General features: G+C 39.0%; 1 protein-coding gene across 3 annotated transcripts in view; it reads right to left on the bottom strand.

Moving 5' to 3' along the window:
* MIB1 (MIB E3 ubiquitin protein ligase 1) overlaps positions 1-16240 on the bottom strand; it is a 77570-nt gene extending 61330 nt beyond the window's left edge. For all 3 annotated transcript variants that reach the window (XM_054631029.2, XM_077184804.1, XM_054631037.2), the window contains exons 1-4: positions 15726-16240; positions 6604-6775; positions 3826-3955; positions 1928-2032 (exon numbers count right to left, since the gene is read on the bottom strand). In XM_054631029.2, the coding sequence (XP_054487004.1) occupies positions 1928-2032; positions 3826-3955; positions 6604-6775; positions 15726-15954 (636 nt within the window). In that variant the 5' untranslated portion in view covers positions 15955-16240. The remainder of the gene's footprint in view (positions 1-1927; positions 2033-3825; positions 3956-6603; positions 6776-15725) is intronic.
* Between the last annotated feature and the right edge of the window lie 6782 nt (positions 16241-23022).

Genomic DNA, 23022 nt, shown 5'->3' with positions numbered 1-23022 from the left:
TTACATGGCTACACACTCTTGAGTATTGTTGATTCCACATTCCCTGGACGTTTTAAACCAATTTCCAAGTACCAAAACAAGTTTGCCCCAACTTTATGTGAACTTTCTGACAGTCTCAGCTTTACATAACTGCACATAAATAGTAGTAAACAATAATAATGAATTGTACACTTAATAAATTATTAGCCAGTTATAAAGTTAAGCATTACATTCAAATGACTCTCATAGATATTCAAGAATCCATTCTGTCTGAAGTGAAAGTTGCATTTTTTGAAAACACCAAAGATAAAATTAGTGTAGGAATGGATTACAATCAGGTAAGCACTACTTACACAGCCTCCAATTATCCTTTCTGTACATCCACGTGTACATATTTTTTTCTCTATTATCTACATACATAGTCTCACACACAGTTTAACAGGCTTTTTTTAAATTAAGCAAATATTTGTATTTCTACAAAACTTGTGTGAAGGGCCACCATTCACACAAGTTTTGTGTGAATTTACAGCTGCAGTACTTAATGGAGTTTTCTAGAAATATTTAACATTTTCAAAGGTGGCAAAAGTTGGGAAACACAGTATAGTTGATTTAAAAATAATAACTTTTTTTAAATTAAGGGAATAACTATTTCAAAGCAGAATGTAACCTATCTCAAATGTACTTTTTTCATGAGACCAGAAGGAATCTTCAGTGATTCCACAGCACTTTTATTATGTAGTCCAAAAATTTTAACATAGCAACCGAAGTCATAACAACCACAACAACAAAAATTCAGTTGATCTGTATCTCATTCTATCTAGATTTTGTAACCATTACCTTTCCATGTATCACACGAGAGAAGACACCAAACATTTATTTAATGTTATACTACAAAATACAACATACATTCATTTTTGCCAGTATATAAAGAATTTTCTTTAGAACTGGGGGGACACCATGAAGCACATAATTTAATACTGACTCATAGTTTGCCCCTAGGATCTTAATGCATCAGAAAAGCTGAGCTACATTAAATTACTTTACTCTTTTTAAATGTAACACTAAAATATGTATTTACCACAGAAGTGGTATTTATTTTCATTTTAAGTATTAAAATTAGCTGTAATTGAGGCTATAAGGTCAAATAGTTTACATTCAAAAAAGTAACTGGTCATTGTTTAACATTTTATTACTGTTACACATCTGACAAGATGACACTTCAATGTTAAATTAACATGGTTTTCCCCTTCACAATCAAACAAAAATCATGCAGAGAAAATGCTAATTAAGATGTTTTAAGCAGCTGATAATCAAAGTAACCTTTCCTTGACCCACATTAGGATAAGAAAACCCAGCAACAGAAGGCACTTAGGCTAGAGTCTGACCCATTTTCTTTCTAAAGCTGAAGAAGTTGCTGGAGAAGCTTCAAAAGGAAACAGAAAAATTTAGCGCTAAGCAAATTAAGGTTGTAATTTAATTCAACACCCTTCCATTTGCAAAAATAAAATTACTCTCAATAGCATTCCAAGTATTGAAGTAATTTGAAAACTGCAAATCTTGCAGTAATCACACCAAAATTTGAAGTCAATGGAACAGTTCAGGAGTTGAAAAACAGGGTTTTTAAAGAATTTTTTAACTATGCTTGCCATTCTTTTCTGAATTTTAATCTAAACACAACAGTAGCACAGAAAGATAAATGTGTGTGAGGCAAATATTTAGTGTGCCAGAAAGCAGCTCTTAACTTGTAGTTATCCACATTTAGTAAATTCCCAGATCAGACTTCCTTACTAATACATATGCATGACCCTTACAGCTGGATTCACAATGACCTGACAACCAGCATGCAAACTGACAAAGCATATTACAAAAGCACGACCATAAAGCACAAGTTATTCTTACTGCCCTTCCCCCACCATGCATTTTACCCTTTGTGCTCCTTTATACTTACCATGCCCTCAAAGCCGACTCTGTAAAGGTTTTTAGCACCATTGTCCCAAAGAACATATGCTGCGCTATGTGGACTCGACGCGCTCCAATCTTGGATTTCAGTTACCTATTCAGTTGTGAAAATAAGAAACTGGTTTCTAGAGCAAAGATTCAGAAGTACAATTTGAACTTCAAAATTTACTCATCTCTTCAAAATAATTAATGATATTGTAGTTTTACTAAACCTGATAAAATTTGTTCTGAAGCTGTTTTCTGCTTGATGCAGGTGTTTCCTGGGTGTGTTAAGACAGCAGTCTGATTGTATACTTTGTAGGCCTATTTTTCTTTTGTATATTTGGAGGTTATCTAACTACACAACCAGAGAACAAAATCTGAACAGCTCTGATATGTTCCTACCAGAAGCATCATTAACTAAGAGAAACAGGATGAAAACTATTCTAATTGCTTCAATATGTCTGGTTTAACTTGCATTAGCCTGGTGGCTGTGCACTATGTGAAGACCCAGTTTTATTTCCAGAGCCAGTATGTTTAACAACAGTACAAAAGGAGAGTGAAAATGTCTTTCCCTGACATTTCTGAAATCAGGAGGCCATGCATCAAATTCTGAAAACACTTCCATTATTTATAAAAAAAAAACAGTTTACGGATTTTGCTTTCACTCTTACTTATATTTATTTAAACAATGTTTCTGCTAGCTACGACCTACCTTTCCACATTTAAAAACATTTATATGCATTTATATATTTTTTCAGATGTACAGGTAAACAATCTCTCTAATACAAATTTAGTACACAAAGCAGACTGTGCAGGATAAGACTCTTATTTTGCAAAGTTTCAGAGATTTCAATGTATTTTGACATGGGAAGGAGTAAATAATCAACATGAAAAAAGCTGCATTTAAATATCTCTTGTCTTAAAAGATTTAGACTTACTATTTCCTTTCAGTAAAATTCAAAATGAAATCCCTAAAAGTCCTAAGGCTTCCATAATGTCTAGGATATAAAATAAGCTAAACAAGAATATAAAATAGGCTAAATATCATAGTCAGGAACTTTTCACTCTCCTTTAAATGCTGTTTAAGTGTATTAAAAATAAATTCAACAAAAAACACCAGGTCGCCAAGATACAAGGGCATCCAATTCTCAAATTTGGTGGTAAAAATCATAGTGTATTTTACACTGCCTGTTTTGAGTTCATACTTATACCAAACCTCCATCAGTTCTCAAGGTAAATGGAAGTTGTAAAAGTAAAATATACAAATGTTATGATTAGTAACTTATCATTCCATACAATTTTCAATAAATACAAGTATTTTTCTATAGCACTGCATAAAAAGCACTCCAAGACTGTCCTAAGCCAGTAACATAATAGCCACACCCAAAACTTGCAAAGCTTTTTGATTTTAAAGTGGAGAAATCCCTATAATCATTATGTGAAAAACAAAACCCTAGGGTGCCAGCACTGAAAACCAAGAGCAAGAGATACACAAAATGTGCTGGCCCACAAGCAGTAAGATTACAGAATGCAGTGATGACTAGAAAGGGCTACTCATGATAGCTCTGTTTTTATACAGCTCTCTATTAATGCTGAAATATGCTCAAGATCTTAATGTTGCTACAAATCTTAAACAGACAACAATGACAAAAAATTAAGAATTAAAAAAATTCTGTGCTGATATTGTAAAAAATGCAAATTAAAATATAAACGAACTGGCTATGGTGTACACACCCTCCTCTTCCAAAATGCTTAAATATTACAAGAAAAGATTAAGAAGTGCCCAGACAACTAAAATTCGAGCTTTCATGATTGTATTTTTGCTCTACAATTAAAAAGGCCACTGAGGCCATTAAATGAGCAAAAAGAGGTGCAGTTTCTTATTTAAACCAGTTTTATCTTTACCTTTCCTCTACGCCCATTGCCACCATCTTGATCTTCCCATTGCCAGTCAACTCCTCGCACCACCCTGGCACCTGCAAAGATTCCTCTTGCTGTAATTTTCTTTGATTTACGTCGAGACTCCAACAATACCCTGAAGTTATTAAAAGAAGAACCCACAAATGTCAACATAATAAAGGAAGTCCAAAACAAATCTTTGGGGATGGGAAGGAGAGCATCTTAAAACAAAAATAACCCACAACTGCAGATTTCAGTGCATGAATCACACAAGCAGTACACAAGAAAAAACCCCATGAACTTCCGAAATCTGATTCATTGAATGTTTATGATTAGTTTTTAAAATTCTAACAATTTTTCTCCAGACTTCCTACTACCAGCATTCATCCTGTAAATGCTTGCATATAGATCTGTACTTATATTATTGAAATCATTAAAGTACGTGCAAAGCCATATAAACACATCTCTGTTTCTCTTAGATGTGCTCTAAGCCAATACTTCTGTCCCACAACTGCTCTGTCACTTTTATTCAGAATTATGCTACTAAGAGCATCTCTTTTCCCTCCTCTCAGTTTTTCTACATGATTTTTATAGCATCTTTTAGAAAATTTAAGTCAATATAGTAGCATCCATTTCTTCAGTCATATTATGTGTTTTTTTCAAAGCAAACGTCTTCTATTCCTTCTGACTTCAGCAGAACTGAAGTACAGAAGCCTAAACAGAATGGTTCATGATTATTTAACTAGAAATAATAATCTCAAAAGCCACCAATTTTCATGTAACAAGGCTTCTTGCTTCATACCAGGAATATGTCGCCAGGCATGAGAATTTTTCAGCTGACATTCAGAATGTTTCCTGACCACTTCAGGAAATTTCTCAGCATCCTGCTAACTTTTAACATCCAGCAGATGGCACACAAGGAAAGAGTTCAACTGTTACAATCAATATAAAGAGCGCATGAAAATATTGGCCATTTTTTCCCTAAGAAAAATAAAAATTATCAAAAACACAAAGTAATCCCGTTTAGAGAATTTTCTTAACCTACAGAACTGAGACAAAAACCTACATACATTACTTCATTATGCCACCCATACAATATCCCAGACCCAAAAATAAAACTGTAAGAGCTTATGCTTCCCTTCATCAAAACGTTCTTACATGTCTCTTGCCATTTTTCCTGTGAGACATCCCTCAAATTCAACAGCACTGTTTTGCCCTTTTCTCCTCCCTAAAATAGTTAGCTTCCATCATTTGTTCTCAGCTAAGCTTGATCCAATAGAAACAGCTCTTTGGCAGAAGAAGCTGCTTTCTAGATAAGAGCTCAGTGAGAGTAAACAAAGAAAGGAAGAAAGTGACAAGAAGCAAAAAACTTCCAGCAATATTTTACACAGTGTATAATCTATCTGTAAAACTAAAACTTGTACTGTATTCACCATAACCAACCTCTTAAAACTACAAAGGAAACCTCAGCTTAAAAAAGAAAAAAAGTCTGGCAAGCATTCTCAAAAGCAACAAGACTTCAAAAAAACCAAATAAATAGAAAACATATGTATTTTGTCACCTATTCTCCTTTAACTAAATTAAGACAGCATCTCAAAGTCCAACTTCTAAGTCTTGTTCTGCATTCAACATTGCCATTGAGGGTAAGTTTACGATACCCATTTATTTGGTACCTAAAGTTACTGGTGTGAGCCTCCAAAAAACAACCAACAAAAAGTTCTTATGTTTTGATTAAGCCACTGACTTGGGCATCTGAGCCACAGTTAAAACCTTTAAGCAAGCACTTGAGAATGTAAACACAGACCCTGTAAGACATAATTTGAGACCTCAGGCTGTGTGCTCCAGCCACTTCCCTTAACTGTAAAAGAACTGATTAAAGCACACCACTAATTTACAGCATACTTGTAAATCTAACTTCTCCAAGAAGAAGATATAAATGTTGTCTTACACATGTCACATTCAAATGAGGACCATATCTAAAAAAAAAAAATATTTTGATGATTTAATGAAAGACCATTCAGGAAACATCACAGAGGTGACACCACAGTGTGTAGCCTTTACGCAGTGTTTTTCCATAGCTCTCCAAGTACTTAGCAGCAGGTAAATATCACTGTTCCCACTTAACTGGTACATAAATCATGTACAAAGAGGGGCTTTGGACTGAGACAAGTTATTTAAAGTCAAGAACACCTATAAAAGGACACACTAAATGCAATTTTGTTCCAAGTTCTCCACTGAGAGATGATAATAGATGCTTAAGAACATGAAAACCAAGGCAAGAGCAGAACAACCCTTCATAGCATCTTTTCTCTGCTTCCTGTAGTGAGCAGTTTAAGCAGTTCAAGTCCAAGTCCAGATCATCCTACTTCCCAAAACCTTCAAGGAGGGTATTTCCCCTCAGTCTGTCCACACCATTACTGAACCTAATTAAACCTTCACATTCAGAATTCATCGACAAATCTTTTTGTGATTAGGCATAGTATAAGGGTAATTGCCTTTGTTTTAAAGCTGCCATATGAGAACACAAAAAATAGGAAAGCCTCAAGGAGATTAAGCAAAACTGAATAATCATATCCTAACGTTTTTCTGTACTCTTTTCTTCCTAAAATTTCCATGTTTTCCAAGATCCAAAGACTTATCCTAGCTATTTGTCTCCCAGAAACAGAATCTCAAGCCTCTTACTCTCCTACCTAATCCAAATTTCAGTAACCAAATGTTCAGCTTCAAAGTTAACCACAAATACCTATTTCTACTTGATTTCACGAGGAAAAAGTTAGGTTTTACCTTTCACTTCCCGGTGTGGTAATTCTGTAAAAACGATGCCTCAAGTGATGCTTGTCCCCATGATAGCAAACTGTGCACAAGTCATAATTTGTGCATTCAGCACATTTCCATCGGATGCCAATGATAGGTTGCTGTCGACAAGTATCACACATAGTCCCATCATGTTTGATACCTGTGGAAGGAAAAGAAAAAAGAAAAAAACCAAAAAACTTTGCTGCATCACTACAGACTTCTGTTGCACATCATTATAATTTGAAACCATATAGTAGAAATTTAACAATAAAGAAAGGCTGCTGCTTCTACCCTATCAGCCTGAACCACTGAAGGGAAAAGATAGCGGACTTTGCCTCATATCTCCAGTTGGCAGTCTGTTCCTGAAATATTCTATCTTCTCTCAGCTTAAAAAGCTGAGAAGGCTATGTCTGCTTCCTTCCATCTATACAAAGGAGAGAAAGAAAATGAGAAATCTTTTAACTACAAGTTAAAGGGTCAGAAATGGGTTTATCAAAACACACAGGGAAATCTATAATTTTATCTCTGGAGTACAGCTATCAACACACGTTACATCACAAAGGCCACTGTGCTCAACTGAGTGTGGCAGCCTAAAAATTACTGCTTTGACTCACACATTTTGTACACTCGAAAATTTAAGTGCTTGTCTCTATTCTTTTTTATACAGGAAAAAAATTAAGCTCTCTTGGATAAATGCTATTAGCTTCATGAAAATCTGTTACCATTTTTGAAGCATTTTACTGTTATTCTGGTTTTGTTTCTAAAATGAATGTGCCAGAGACAGACCAGATGTAACCCACTAGCATGAGCTCTGCCAAGCCTTCCATAAAAACTGATCCCAAGTCATTAGCCTTACAGCTCTGCCAAGCTACAGCAGAGCAAAAATGATCAGTCACAGAGTTTCCATCCACCCATTCTAAATACAGGGAACAGCCACAAGTTTATTAAAAAAAAAAATCAAATTCTACTGTTTGGAAAAAATTGAGCAATAGAAGAGAGAAGCACTAGCATTCAGTCTGTAGCACTAGACAGAAATGAGCACTAAGAAGCTAGAGTAACACGGAATTTTCCCAATCACTTCCCCTTAAAAAAATCCCAGATCAATTTGAAACTAAGTGAGGAAAAAGAATGGATTTTGCCTCCTCCATCAGGGATGCTTTCAGAAATTAATGCCAAATTCACTATAAAGCTATTAGTCACTTACACCCAACAGCTGAGCCATCTGTAGCAAAGAAAAATCAACAGTTGGAAAGGCAAAACTGAAGGAAATGCCTTCTTGTTTGATCATTTCACAGAAACACGTAATAGCTGAGGTTAGAAGTAAGGTTTGCAAATTGTCTCTTCCAACAACCACTGCTCAAAGCAGGGCAAGCTAGAGCTGGCTGCCCAAGACCATATCCAGTCAAGGTTTTGAGCACCACCAAGAACATACTCCACAACACAGCATATGCAACCATCCCTAGAAAAAAAATCTGTTTCTTCTGTTTCAGTGGAAATTCCTGTATTTCAACTTGTGCCCATTGTCTCTTGCCTTGTCATGTGGCACCACTGCAAAGAACCTGGCTCCATCCTCCTTACAACATTCACCAGGCATTTATATACACTCTTAAGATTTCCCTGAGCCTCCTCTTCTCCAGACTAAGCATCACCAGATCCCTCATTCTCTTCCTCTACCAGACGCCCTTAAGATTCTTTGCAACACATTTGCAGCCCTTCACTTGAATCTCAGTATGACCACATCCCTCTTGCTCTGGGGATTGTACTGAAGCATTTTACTATTCTTTTGGTTTCAAAGCTGAAGTCTACAAGAGTGGATACATTAAAAGCACAGAGATATCTTGTTTGTGTTTTTGTCATCTTGTTTAAAAAGACTAACTAGTTACAGTGCTTGGGGTTGAGAGGTAATATTTGTTTTGGTGTTATTTCTGACTGATTGCTAAAGTTAGAAATAGAAAGTTAGAAGAAACAGAATAGAACAGAAGAACAGAAGAAACAGAATAGAAACAGAAGTTACACATCTCTTGATTATATTCTTTTTTAATGCCTGCTGAACTTTTGGGAAGGCATTTGGCCAAGAAATACATTTATTCTGGATGTGAAGGGACTAAGGAATTGGGTGCTGTAGGATTCTTCCACTTGACCAAACAGCAGGAAGAAACAGCAAAAGAGCAGTATAATCAGGAATCATGTGATACAAAAGAGGTCATCTCACTGTAAACTTAAATAAAAACTAAACACTTCTTGACAGTGAGGCAAAAGCAGCTATGCAAAACTCAGCAAAATTTGTTTAGGAAAGATCAAGAAAAAAAATCATACAAAGATATTTGACTCAAGTCATTTTACTGACCACAGTGTCTGGGACTTAACAAAAGAACAGCGCATGTCTGTACTTAAAAGTATCTGATCTAAAGGGATGTTTCTGTATCTCACAGATCCCTAAACACCATCCTGATAGAGATATGCCCTTTCTTCATCCATTCCCTGACACATGATTCCAGCAGCAACACCCACTTCAGCGCATGCCTCACCTGACCATGCTGCTCCATTCTTTCCATTATGCGAGCAAAAGGTTTTTGCAGAGCTGGGATGCAAAATGCATCAAGAAACATACCAGGCTGGAAAACAGCCAGGAGGAAAAATATTCAGCTGAACTGGTTTCCCAATCCCATTCTTTGAGGTGCTGCTCAACACTACTGCCATGAGAAACAAAGAATTGCAGGGCAGGAGCAGGCAAGTAATCCTGTTACAGAATGTCTAACCACTGCACCAGAGATCTGGAGGGAGAAGCAGATTTGTATGCTTCTGGTGACAGTGGACTAAGACACCTTGAACTTCATCTGCTAAAAAAAGGATAAAACAAGGTGCTACTACTGATTACATAATGTGATACTAAACTCTTATTCACGGTCATAATACAAACAAAATTATTCTGAAAGAATTTTTGATCTATCTTCTTTAACACATATTTAAGTTCAACTAGATATTATAGGTACACAAGGGTAGTAGGTTGACCTTGCCTGGCTATCAGGTATCCACCCAACCAGTCTCTCACTCTACCTCCTCAACAGGACAAAGAGTGAAAACAAAATGAAACAGCTTAGGTCAAGCTAAAAGTGAAATTATTTACCAATCACCATCACAGGCAAAAGAGATTTGACTTGGGGAAAATTTACACCTAATTAAAAAAAAAAAAGAGGATGGTAAGGAAAACAAAAACTAAAACACCTTCTCCCAGAACTTCACCGTCTTTGCAGAGACAACTGCATTCCTTCGTTCCAAACACCTCTATCTCCCCGCTTCTTCCCATGGTAGATTAAACTCACATAAACTTTTTGGTTGGAAAAGGCCCTGAAGACCATCAAGTCCAGCCATTAACTTAACACTAACAAGATCACCACTAAACCAGGTCCCTAAGCACCATCCCTACACATCTTCTAAATACTTACAAGGATGGTTATTCCACCACTCCTCTGGGCAGACTGCTCCAGAGCTTGACAACCCTTTTGGTGCAGATGGGGAACGGAGGTCAGTCCATAACAGCTCCTCACACTTTTCCCCTGCCCCATCATGGGTCTTCTCCACAAGCTTTACTCCTTCAGGAAAACACTTTGAGCATGGGCTCCCCCATGTGCTGCAGTGAGGGTCCCTGTTCCACTGTGGCCCTCCCTGGGTGGCACGAGGACAGCCTGCATCACTGAGGTGTCCATCGGCTGGTTAACCATCCATACGCCAGAACTCAGCACTGATGACCTGACAGTGGCACTACAGATGCTCAGGGGGAAGGAAGGAGACATTATGTACAGAGTTTCAGACCAGCTTGGTTCTACCCCAGTGGACTGAAGGCTCATCAGTACTGAGATAATTTCAATTTACTTTTACCAAAAAGCAAAGCAGTTTATGCACTCCCAAACCATCCATGATGTAAATCAAAGCACAGTATGTAAGAACGACCAGGAGGCTGCATCAAGTGTAGGCTCTGGAGCCAAACTAAAATCCTGAGCCAAAAGCAAAATCTGCCACATAAACTCTTCCCCTCTTCAAGGCTGTTTAAGAAAGCTTGAGAAACACAAATGTTACAAAGTTTCTATTAGGAAAGAAAGCCTTCATTAAACCCTCGGAATAAACTGAAGTGCCATAAAAACTTCAAAGTTCAAACAGCAGCCTACAGCTGACCAGCTGTGCACCAAAAGAGCACTGTAGCTAAAAAGAGAGCTAGAGCACTTTAGCTCTCTAAACTGAGATCATGAAAAATTTAAACTTCTAAATATTCTTCAAAATTTTCTAGAACAAGGCTATTTCAAAATTAAACAGGTTTTGTGTCATATACACTTAAAAACCCAAAACAAACCAGGTAATGAGAAGGGTACTTTCACCATGCTTAGTTACTTTCAAATAACTGCTGTTTTCTTATGTCCCTTCACCTTTAGTCCACCATAAAATCCAATATTCCTGATATCCCCATGTCATTAATGCTTTTTACTACTTGAATTTCATATTAGTTTTCTACCTTAATGCCATACCTTATTTTCACTTTTCTCATCTCTTCCTAAATCCTCCTTGGATTACCTAGCCCACCATTCCTCTGTCACCACTCATTTATACATCAATTTCACAGCCCTTCACAAGTTTTTGAAACCCATGCTCACTCTTACAAGTGTGAAAAGAAATAAAAGCAGTGTTGCTCAAATTGCTAGTTGAATTTGTTACAAATAGGTTTTTTGTACTGAAGATAATTAGATGGCAATATACAGCTGTCCAATAGAAGGATTGTAACAGTAAAATCAGATGTACAAGGGGTATCCACGTTCACTCACTGTTAAACAGAAGACACCAGTAGTGATTTCACTTCTCAGAAGAAACAAAAGCTGGTTTCCAATGAAGTCATTACTCTCTACAGAACTGTAATGCACTAAAATCCCTTCATACCATAATGACAATACCACCATCAGGTAAGGGATACTATAAACAACTTAAAAAATTATTTATACACACCCCAATTTAAAAAGCAGTAACAATGTTTTGTTCTTCCTATTCCTTCACCCCAGACCATTTTTACATTAGGGCCAGAATTCAGGTAAATTGAAAACAAAAAATTCTTAGAGATAACCAGTTAGATTCTGAAAAACTGCATGAAAACTCCAATGAGTGTTCCCACAAAAATAACTCATCTACTACATATACCATCTGGAAGTAGCCAGCTGACCAATTATTATTCCAGATACAAAATGCCAGACTTGCTAAAGCATGTGTCCTATCTGGTAAGGGAATCACAAGATACACAGGAAGGGAGAGGATTATCGTGTAGGAGACATGGGGGAAGGGCAGGGAGAACAAAGAACACGTTTATTTAAAAAAACACATCTCCCAAGTACCACTGCTCAGGAAGCTATTAATTTTTTTAATTTGTGAGGGCTCCTGTAGATATTTACAAGTAGCCACTAAAAAAATCTTGACTAACACAACTTGCTGTAAATTACATTTGATGTTCTAAAAGCAAGAACAAATAAACAAACACACAGGATAAATCATGGGTGCTCTGTCTTTTAAAATGCTTTGATATTTTTGACTTAATGATCAATTATGCCCCTTTTCAGGTACAAAGACCTATTAATACAATACAGAAAGCCACTCATCTCCTGCAGATAACACCCAGATTTTCAGTATTACCAGAATACAGCACATTATGCTTTCCACACTGCACTGATGCACGCTCCAGCTGGGGGATAATTCTGCATCAAGATTTCCATTTCCTGACTCCAGCCCCTCCACCACCTCCCCTTATTCAAACACAACTTGGTAAATTCTTTCAGCAGGAAAATAATATTGTTACTTTGAATCAACTGTATAAAAAAAGGAAATGAATGACAAATGAATTCTGCTCTATAGAAAGCAAATCTTCAGAAGGAGAATAAACAGAAAAAGTTTCTGTATTGCTCATGGCTATTATGTGAACATAGCCAGATGTGCTCTCTAAAAACGTGGTACTTGTCTGGCCTTTAGCTCAGGCAAAAGGCTGCCTTCCTTTCTAAATAAAAAGCATGGACTTATAACTTTCTTGCTTTTCTTCAGCAACTCAGAAAACAACTGTTTTTTCCAGAACACTGTCAAAAAAGGGGGACACTCAAGACTCGTAGATCCTGGCAAAAGTCTGCTTCATAGAAAAAACAGGAATTATCAGCAAGTAATTGAACAAGCACACTGCACTACTGATGTATCACATCTGAGCACTTTCTCTATTGAGGAGCCAGTTATGCAGGATCTACCCAAAGTGTTACTTCCATGTGAAATTTTGATTCTTTTTAAATCCTTGGTTTACCAAACCCTCTCAAGCGCTCTGTCACACTTAAAGCAATGTGGGCAATGTAAATATGACCACACCAAAGGGCAGCTAATACAGCAAGCCTGGTAGACATAACCAAAACAACCCCAAACTTCATATCACAAGTCCCTCATGATCCAGATGACTACATCTGGACCAAAGAGTTTATAAGACATTCTTCATGTAAATGAGTTTTTATTTTAAGAAGACCATCCTAGAATCTTAATAGCACTAAGGCTATTAAAGTTTTCTAAGATGTTACATAGTGTCACATCTGGTAATAGCCTACAACCACTGAAAGACAAGAACAGTTTATCTTTTAAGTCTATGAAGCATAGTTCTGGCATATATATGCACATACATTAATCAAACTCAACTTGCCTTTTTTTTTTTTTTTAATAGAATGACCTTCAAACATAACTTTTATAACACTCTAAGTTCCTGATGCACCCCTACTGTTCTTGGCTGCACAGGCCTCAAACTTAAAGCAGCAATTCCAGCTGCAAGCTCCACTTCTAAGAACTTACCATCAAGACTAGTTTTGAACACATAATAGAAAGAACTCCCAGCAATAACCAATTTTTATTTTTACTATTTTACTTTTATATTTATTTTCCCCATAAACTTACATTGTGATTGTAAATTCATGAACCAGAAATTTTTTTTCATTTTAAACTATAAGAGCCATGACACACACTCCACTAAGTATTATCAAACAAAAAGCCACCCCATACTTTATAACATTTCCTTGCTCAACATCATCATTAATACTACCACAAGAAATTCCTGTTATCTAATTCCACTTACATTAATGTCCCTAGAGAAGTATCAAACTATATCATCCAAAGTCAGTCACTTACTCTAAAGAATGGACAGTCACCACCATGGAGAAAAAAAAAATCATTACCAAAAGGTGAAGAAGGAAAGTGACTTAGACAAGACTACAAAGTGAATCAGCAGTAAACAGAGGACTTCAGTCCAAACTGACAGCACCTTAACTCTATTAACTTTGCCCTTTTGTTACAGCTACTTTACAGAATTCTACTCTTCCTATCTCCAGGGAATAAAGACCTCAAAAGTAACTCCCTCTTGCAAAAAGCAACCCTGGGTACCTACACACAACAGTTCCATGAAGATGAGGATGATGTTCAGCAGAAACCGCAGGAAGAGAAATACCATTTTGCTAAGCCTGACAACAGCAATGTGTGTGACACAATATACACAGTTTTATCTGAAACAGAACTTAAAATTCTAATACAGAAGTATAAACAGAAATTAAAATCAGAAGGAATAAGGCAAAAAACAGAAATAAAAACACGACAGTTTTAAAACTGAATATTAAGTCTAGGCTTCCAGATACAGTTAAGAGGACACCATCTGCTTGTAAATATGTCAGGCAGGGCTAGAACAATGAGCATTCGAGGCTCATATGCAACATTTATGCATATGCTTCCATTCTAAGAAGAAGCAGTCCCACTGGTTTCTACAGGACATCAAACACAGGTAAAAGTTTCTAAGCATAAACATCTGCAAGACAAGGACTGACAACTTGAAAAACTCCTCTTTCTTGTTTTAAAGTCCATTGCAAAAGGATTTTCAAAAAAACCATCATCATCATGCCAGCAGAGAGGAAGATACCCAGTCACTGAAAAATTAAATCCATCTCAGAGGGTAACCATGCAATATTTGGGGTTCTTTCCGTAGCAAGGTTTTTTGTAATTAGTTAGAATGAATTCTATGATTCCGTCTCCTCAAGTCTTTTAGCTTTAAGTACTGCTATAATTCTCCTTGCTGTAACACTACACGTAGCTGGCACAAAGATGGTCTCTCCATCACGTTCTAAATGAAAGACATATTACAAAAGAGTACAGCTCAAGTGCCTCAATAAATCAGTGCAAACACCTCATTACTGAGGCCCTGACCGGCCCAAAAGTCACCTCACAATATTTCTGATAAAACTTAACAATATCTATATCTTTCTGCGTGAGCTTTCACTGTAAAAACAGGTGCTAAAATGAACATTTCCCTGCAGTGTTTTCAACACTAACACTGCCGCATAATGTCAGTGCAGATCAAATTCCATTGTCCAAAATGACAGGATTTAAAGCATAAATATCAAGCAGCTAAGTCATTAAAAGAATCAACTCATGCACTTCTTTTTCTCCCAGTACCTTTACTATTTTACAGAAGTTCTGGCAATACAGATAAAAGGCAACGTGCAGATTACAGGCACAAAACCACAGTATTTCAACCACTTAGTGTAACCTTTACAAAAAAGGTAGTACACATCTCTTCTGCAATTATCCCTATACTTGATTCAAGGATGACTGCCAGTATTTTACAAAACTGCTCCAAAATATAAATTCAAGAAGTGGGGATCGGGGCATGAAAGCAAACCCAAACCTTGATGTATCACCCTCTCGGCTGCCTCTCTCCACCTCCTCCCCAGCACAACAGGAGCCTGCTGTCTGTGGCAGATCACTTTTGCTTTGTTTCCAGTTTAGCAGTCCTGGGACAACTTCTGTCCCCGCGGCCCCGCGCTGTAGATCGTCCCAAGTTTCCGTGTACACACACACACACACAGACACACGGACGCGCACAGACACACACCCACGCCCGGGGAGGGTGCCTGACTCCCCCCGCCCAAATCCAAGGCAAAGGCGCACCTCTAAAAGGGGAAGAAGGAAGGGCGCAATCCGCTCCCCAGGACAGGACCCCGAGCACCCCGGGGTGCTGCCCTCCGGACCCAGCGCCCTGGGGGTGGAGGCGCCTCCATTCCCCATCCGCTCACCGGTGGGCGCGCTGTCCAGGATGCGGAGGTCGTAGGCCCCGGAGCAGCGGTAGTTGGCGGCGGTCCCGTTGTCCCACACCACGACCACCTCCTCGGGGCTCTCGAAGCTGCGCACGGTGCCCACATGGCCCTCGCCGCCATCCTGCTTCCCCCACTTCCAGTCCGGGCCGCGGACCACTCGGGCCCCGACTCCTTCCACCATCACCCGGTTGTTCCGCGAGCTGCTCATCCCGGCGGCGGAGCCCTGGGGCGGATGGAAGGGGCGCGCAGCCCGCAGGCGGCGGAGGGGGACCCCGATGGGGGCGGCTACCTCGGGCGCCGGGCGGGAATCTCCGTCCGGCTCTTCTCCTTGCTCGCTTGCTTGCTTGCTTGCTTGCTTGCTAGGTCGCTCGCTCGGTCCCCTCCTCCCTTCCTTCCTCGCTCCCTACGCGCCCATTCCCCGGCCCCAGCGGCGTCCCCCGCCCGTTCCCACCGCCGGCCCCGCTCCCGCCGCTACATCCGGGACCTGCGGCCGCGACGGCGCCGGCTCCAGGGAGACCGGCGCGCCCGCCCCCGCCCCGCCGCGCCGCGCATGCGCGGGCCCGGCGGCGGCGGGTGCGTCGCTCGAGCGCCCCCTGCGGAGCCGCGGCGGGCACTGCCGCGCTCGCCCTGCCCCGGCCCGGCCCCCGGGCTGTGCCCGAGGGAAGGGCCGGGAGCAGAGGAGCCAACCGAGGCTGTTCATCCCTGCCTGAGGCTTCGCCAGGTCCCCAGCCCGGCCATTCCTTCTGGAATCGCGGCGTCCTGCCGCCAAGGGTTGTGGCGTCGCCCCGCCCGGCCCTGAGGTGATGCGGCGGCCGAGCCGCCCGCCTCCTTCTCCATTCGCAAGGTGCTTCTATCGCCCATGCTTCAGTGGCAGAGGGATTATCAATTCAATTGTATCAACTAAGTCATGAGCGATCTACCTCAGGTAAACCATAGAATTATTGAAGGGTTTGGGTTGGAAAGGTCTTTGATGATCATCTGGTTCCAACCCCCTGCCATGGGCAGGGATACCTTTCAATAGAGCAGGTTACTCAAATCCCCATCCAATGCAGCCTTGAACACTTCCAAGGATGGGGCATTTTATGAATCTACAGTTCTATTATTCTAAACCTGTGTACTGGTTTTCTCATTTTCAATTCACTTTTGTGTCCTCACATCCCATTTTCTTTTCAAACTGTGGGTGTGAGGCTTGTGTACTACGGAGGTGAGGTTGGTGGGTCCACACTTTGCTACCCGGGAGCATTTTAAGCTGGTGTTCAGGTGCTCCAGTCTGCCAAAGGGAGGAATCAGTGCCTCCACCTGCCCTTCCCAACTCGGAGGATCCTTCACAGGGGATGTACCTACTAAAACTTTGAGCCAATACCTGCAATGCAATTCTTCATAAACTACCCTCTTCATGAGCACTCTCATGACACTCAAGGATTTCCTTTAATGCCACACAACCTTGCTAATCTTTTATAGATATGATTCTTCATTTCAAAACTGGTCCTCCACTGCTTTTGTCTCTCCTTTTTTTTATGTCACCTTTTTAAAAGCATCTATCCTAAAAAAGTTTCAGAAAAAAAAGTTCAGAAAAGTCTGAAACAGACAAAAGAAAACTATTTATTTTTTTTCAGCCATATCCCTTAGTCAACAGGGATATGGCTGAAAAAAGGCAGCCCAGCTACCTTATGTTCTGAGTATTTTTACTGTTTCTGTGCTTTCTTCCCCCTCTGTGGTTATTAATACAGCCAGAATAGTCTATGATGTCAGATCCTGACTTCTTTTGTGCATTATTTTACAAAAGGTAAAACACAGCAGAATAATATGAACATGTAACCACCAGGCCACCACATTCCTCACATAATTTATTCCTTCTTAAACTCTGCTAAGGCTAAAGACTGTTACCTCAAACATGGTGATGTGTCCTGACAATGGGCAATCCCAAGCAGTGTCTGATTTCTGCCCCTGCAGTGGAAACCTTGAAGCCCAACAGATACCACACAGTTGCCAGGCAGTGTGGGTTTTATGGCAGATGCTTCTCCTTGTGCAAAAGCTACCCACAGCTTGTACTAGCTTATTACATTGGCACATGGCAGAATTTCCCAGAAATTCTGGAGGTTTCTTGATGCTTTAAAGGATCTAGCTGGGCTCTTGTGGGAAAAAATTGCCTATCTGCCTCATTCTACTTTTTCATGCTTTGATAGCTATGGACAAGTAAAAATTTCACACATACCTAAGGATAACCCAGAGCATGTTTTTCTATTACTCTCTGGTACAGTTACATTAAAAAGGCTTTTTGTAATCAGGAAAGGTATGCCAGAAATAACTAATAAAGTCTGAGATCAGAATTAGTTCTCCTGGAGAGAATCTGAGAAGTTTATCCATTACATTAATTTTTCCACAAAGGCTATATCCTAAATTACAGACCTTAAGAGAATCTGCTGCTGCTGCTGCAGTTCAGCAGCAATGCATGTGGATAGATATTATCCTGGAGCTTCTTCTCTCCCAATAATCCTTCTGACAACTTGTGCTCTATCACAATAACCTGTGCCTCTCCTCCTACTCACCTGCTTTTTCTATCAGATGATTTACTTCAAAAACCAGAATCTCTAAGGATGCCCGGATCATTTCAGAGGTGTCTTAGACACACAAGAACATAAGTCATAACTGGAACCCAGTATCTATTGGACTGAATGAGACTGCTCCCTTAATAGCTGACAGGGAGTTCTTTCCCAGCTCAAAATACAGAGCCTTGTACTACTTTTATTTGAGTGGTAGAAAATAAAGGCTGGATAGACTGGGCTGATGCATTCACATGCCAATGAGTACATGACTAATTTTTGCACTCTAATCTTCTGTCAGTTCTACTCGTATATGACCAGAAAGTTGTGAAAGGTGCAAAATTGTCTTTGGCTACATGATTCAGTTCTCCAGAATCCCAAATATTTTATTGTATTATCTCTTTGAATCATACTTTATATTCCATATTCTGTGCATCTGTTTCACCAACTAGTAAAGAAAAAAAAAGTTATTTAGCTCTTAAATAATTTATTTGAATTAGCCTTCAATATAAGAAGTAAATACTGTTTTCAAATGGAGATTTAAAAAGTTACATCAGGGCATAGAAAAAGGATATAGCTTTGGGGAAGGATTTTCAAGTTAGTTGGACAGTTAGTGGTCCTATCTTGATATTTTTCTGGTATCAGTCACAAGAATATACAACAGCATTAGTGCTAGAATAATAAGCAAGAGAAGCTAATTCTGAGTAAGGACCAGAAGTCTATTGGAGACTCACATTAGGATGTAGATAGAAGAATCAGAATGTAATAGCAAGAGGAAGAAGAGAGCTTTGAGTTTTGAAAAGAAGCTGAACTAAGATAAGAAATAAAACAAGCAAAAGTATAAACAAGATAGAGATTCCATAGGAAGTTGGATCCAAGAAAAGAGACAGACACTGCATTTTCAGATATGTGTCAGCATTTCCTTTAGAAACTGGGAAACTAGCTACTATAACACCTTAAGGAAAGAACTCATATTAATTTTTCAGCTGACAAAAACCCTTGTAGGCTTAAGGCCTTTTGTGAGGCAGAAGGAGCTCCTTGGCTGGCTTGTTGTACACAGAATAAACACACACGCATTTGCAGTTGTCTCTGACAAGTCTCTGGTCCCTGAATAGGACTGTTTTCTTCTCCTGATGTATGCTGAGAACTTCTCATATCTCCTGAACTTGCATTTGCCCCTTATTGCACAGAACAGCCTTTTTACAGAAAAGAAGAGAAAGGAGAAGGAAAGAGAAAGAGAAGGAAAGAGGGAGAGGAGAGGAGAGGAGAGGAGAGGAGAGGAGAGGAGAGGAGAGAAGAGAAGAGAAGAGAAGAGAAGAGAAGAGAAGAGAAGAGAAGAGAAGAGAAGAGAAGAGAAGAGAAGAGAAGAGAAGAGAAGAGAAGAGAAGAGAAGAGAAGAGAAGAGAAGAGAAGAGAAGAGAAGAGAAGAGAAGAGAAGAGAAGGATTGAGCCCTGAGGAGCACTGCTGCTGACCAGTAACCAGTCAGATGTGATCCCATTCACCACAACCGTGTGAGCCCTGTCCTTCAGCCAGTTCTTCACCCAGTGCATTGTGAACCAGCTCATCCCATGTTTGGATAACTTGTCCAAAATGATGATGTGAAGGACAATATCAAAAGCCTTACTAAAATCCAGAAAAACTGCATTCACTATCTTCCCTTCAGCCAATAGATGTGTGACTGTATCATAACCAAATTGGTTGAACAGTACTGTCCCTTGTGAATCTATGTGCTCACACTGCAGGTAATTTAATCTACCAGTCCTCAGACTGAAGGGAAAATGCTATCTAAACCATCAGTACTAGATCTGGCAGATAATTTATTTCTTTGCTTTTCAGGTCTACAAAATTACACTCATAACCCCTCTCCAACCTAGGACCAGTAGAAGAATGGGACTATGGGGTTTTTTCTACTATTCAGCCTGGCAGAGCAGTAATGCCTTAAGCTGCTGCATCATGAGCAAGCAAGGTTTATCTGTGAAAGGCTTATTTACAGTGTTGCTGGCCCTGTGAGACAGTGCTTGCTTTGAACACCTCAGGTAGTCATGGCAGAGCAGCTGAATCAGAAGCTGGAGGAAGGGAATCCACAGTGCTGTAGGCAAACTCTCTCTAATTGCAATGACTCGTTCATATTCATCCAGTGCAAGAGTTTGGATGTGGAATATGAACTAGTGAACAAGTTCTCTTCTGGCTACCCAAAATTATGTATATTGCTGAGTCAGTCCTCCAGCTGGTGATTATGGTCTTCCTCACCACTTTCTGCCATATTGGAGCAATCCAGTAAGGGGCCAAGAGAGAAGACCTCTGGTTTGTGCAGCATTCAGCGCTATGCATACCCTGTAGCCTCCTTGGTTTTGTTGGAAAGCAAACACTTTTGTAAGAATGACTTTCTGTAAGAGCAGCTGCCACATTTCTGAAGGGTAGGGCAACTCTCAAGACAACTCTCACAGAGTCACAGGAAATAGGACTTTGGAGAACATCCAGCGCATGCTCCTGCCCATCAAAACCATAGAGAAAGCTGCTTGTCCAAACTCTGCCTGGCTGCCTTTCAGATCTGCAAAATGTCATGCTCCAGCAGGAAATTCTAATATAAGTATTTGCCTTGATTGAAGAGAGGCTTTGATTGAGGTTTTTCTGGACTGTCTTGTTTGATTAAAGCTGAACTTGCAGTGTAGTATCTCGAACACATAATGGAAACGGACCACAGAAAGGGAACTGTGCTATCTGGAACACAGAAAGAGGACTGTGCCTTTTGCAGGAAAGAATTCTATAGGAAAGTCTTGCTTTTATACATTTCAGAAGAAAAAAAATCTCAACTTCTTGGAAAAGTATTTTTTAATTTGTAGAGTTGCAAGGTTCTGTTTACTATCTTGCACAAATCCTGAGTTCTTAGAACTTGTCATATGAAGGATATATATATAAATAGCTGCCTATGAATTGAGAAAGAACATCTAGTTTGGATACAATGAGCAGATTGCAGTTTTCTTTTTAAATTACAGAGATAGAGTTTATTACTCTATACTGATCTGAGTCAAAAAATTCTGCTTCCTTAGTTCAAGACTCTATTTTAGAACAAGCATGTTTTTTTAGTCCTCCTCCTGAAAGCTGACAGCATTCTAGATTTTCATTTTCTGGTTTTGCCCAAAAGGGATTTTATACCACAGTTCTTTCCTGTGGACAAAAGTACTAGGAAAAAAATGAGGGAAAAGGAAGCAACTATCTTGCTTTTATTGAAGTTATCTATTCTTTGTGTAACTAACTTGAGTAACTGAGGAAGACAGACAGAAATATTGGAAAATGAGATTAAAAATACTGTCTTACTGAAAAAAAGATTGCCCCAAACGTATTTTTTTTTTTTGTAATGAAAAGTATGTAGCCCCACTCCACAGAAAATTCTGGTCTGATAAACATGCCACTTCTTTAAGTGCAAATGTTCATAATGTATATTTTCTGGAACCCGAAGTACGAGTTAGGAACTGCAGGGCATATCCTGTTTATCCGTGGTTTAGTGTTAAAAACAGCCCTCATTCCGCAGCCTCTGCTGCCATCGCGTGGCCGTGAACCATCTCTCATTAATGCTAAAACTCAGCCGTCGTCTGCACTTGCCGCACTCTTATTTCCTCTGCTTTATTTACCAGTATCATTACCCCGGCACAATCCAATTTTCTTCTTCAATTTTCAGAAATGTCATGAATAATTGGCATTGCTTTTTTTTCCTAGTTTCTGCAGATTAAAATATTTTTAATGTCAGGTAGTGAGCAAGTTGTCATGCACCAGAGCAAATTGCTTTGGTGGGTTTGGTTTTCACTATGCTAGTGGCATCCTCTATGAAACTGTTAATTAGAACAGATGTATTAATCCACAATGTCTATGACACTGGATTTTTTTCTAAGGAGTTTTACCTCCTTTTCTAGAAAAGAAAAACAGCAGAGAACAGAATAAAAAGACATAATTTCATTTTCCTGCTGCGAAACAGAAGCATTCTTATGGAGATCTGCTAAAAAAGAATGTTTGGGGGGTTTTTGTTTGGGGTTTGATTTTGTTTTGTTTTGTTTTGGTTTTTGTTTTTTCTTAATGTAGCTAAAAACCTCAACACGTTGAAAAAAGTGGTTTAGGATAATAATAATAATGATAATGATAATAATAATAATAATAATAATAATAATAATAATAATAATAATAATAATAATAATAATAATAATAATAATGAGCATCCTGGAATCTTCTTTCTTGGTTAAGGTTTTAAGTTTTATTTTAAGTTTTACTGTGCTGAACTCTTTTGAGTGGAGAGAAAACCAGAAACCTGTGAAGTTAATCCTGAAGTTTTAAATAGTCAAAAATAAAATAAAAAACTAAAAATTATGTAGCAATCTAGGGCATACATACTACAATACCATGTACTGATGTCTGCACAGCTATACAAATTCTCCTACTTTAGCACACCTTAGAGGATTCAAAAACATATACTTACCTAATGTTTCCAAGGGTTTAGCCAAATATTGTTTAATTTATAGATGATTTTTAAATTAGGTGATGCATTGCAAGGAGGGATTAATTTCTTCCTGGTATTACATTTCCTGATTGCAAAGATTGTAAAGAAAGTACTTACTTGAAATTCTAAGATGTAATCAGAACCAGCTAGGTCATATTTTTAGACTGATAGGAAAATAAACCATCTCCACAAGTCATCAAGATATTTTAAGGATGCTCCTACTTTATGTGCATGATAATTTTT

This window comes from Agelaius phoeniceus, chromosome 1 (genome assembly GCF_051311805.1).
Source record: "Agelaius phoeniceus isolate bAgePho1 chromosome 1, bAgePho1.hap1, whole genome shotgun sequence".
Lineage (NCBI taxonomy): Eukaryota > Metazoa > Chordata > Aves > Passeriformes > Icteridae > Agelaius > Agelaius phoeniceus.
The sequence above is the reverse complement of the archived record's forward strand: the minus strand, read 5'-3'. Positions and strand labels throughout refer to the sequence as shown.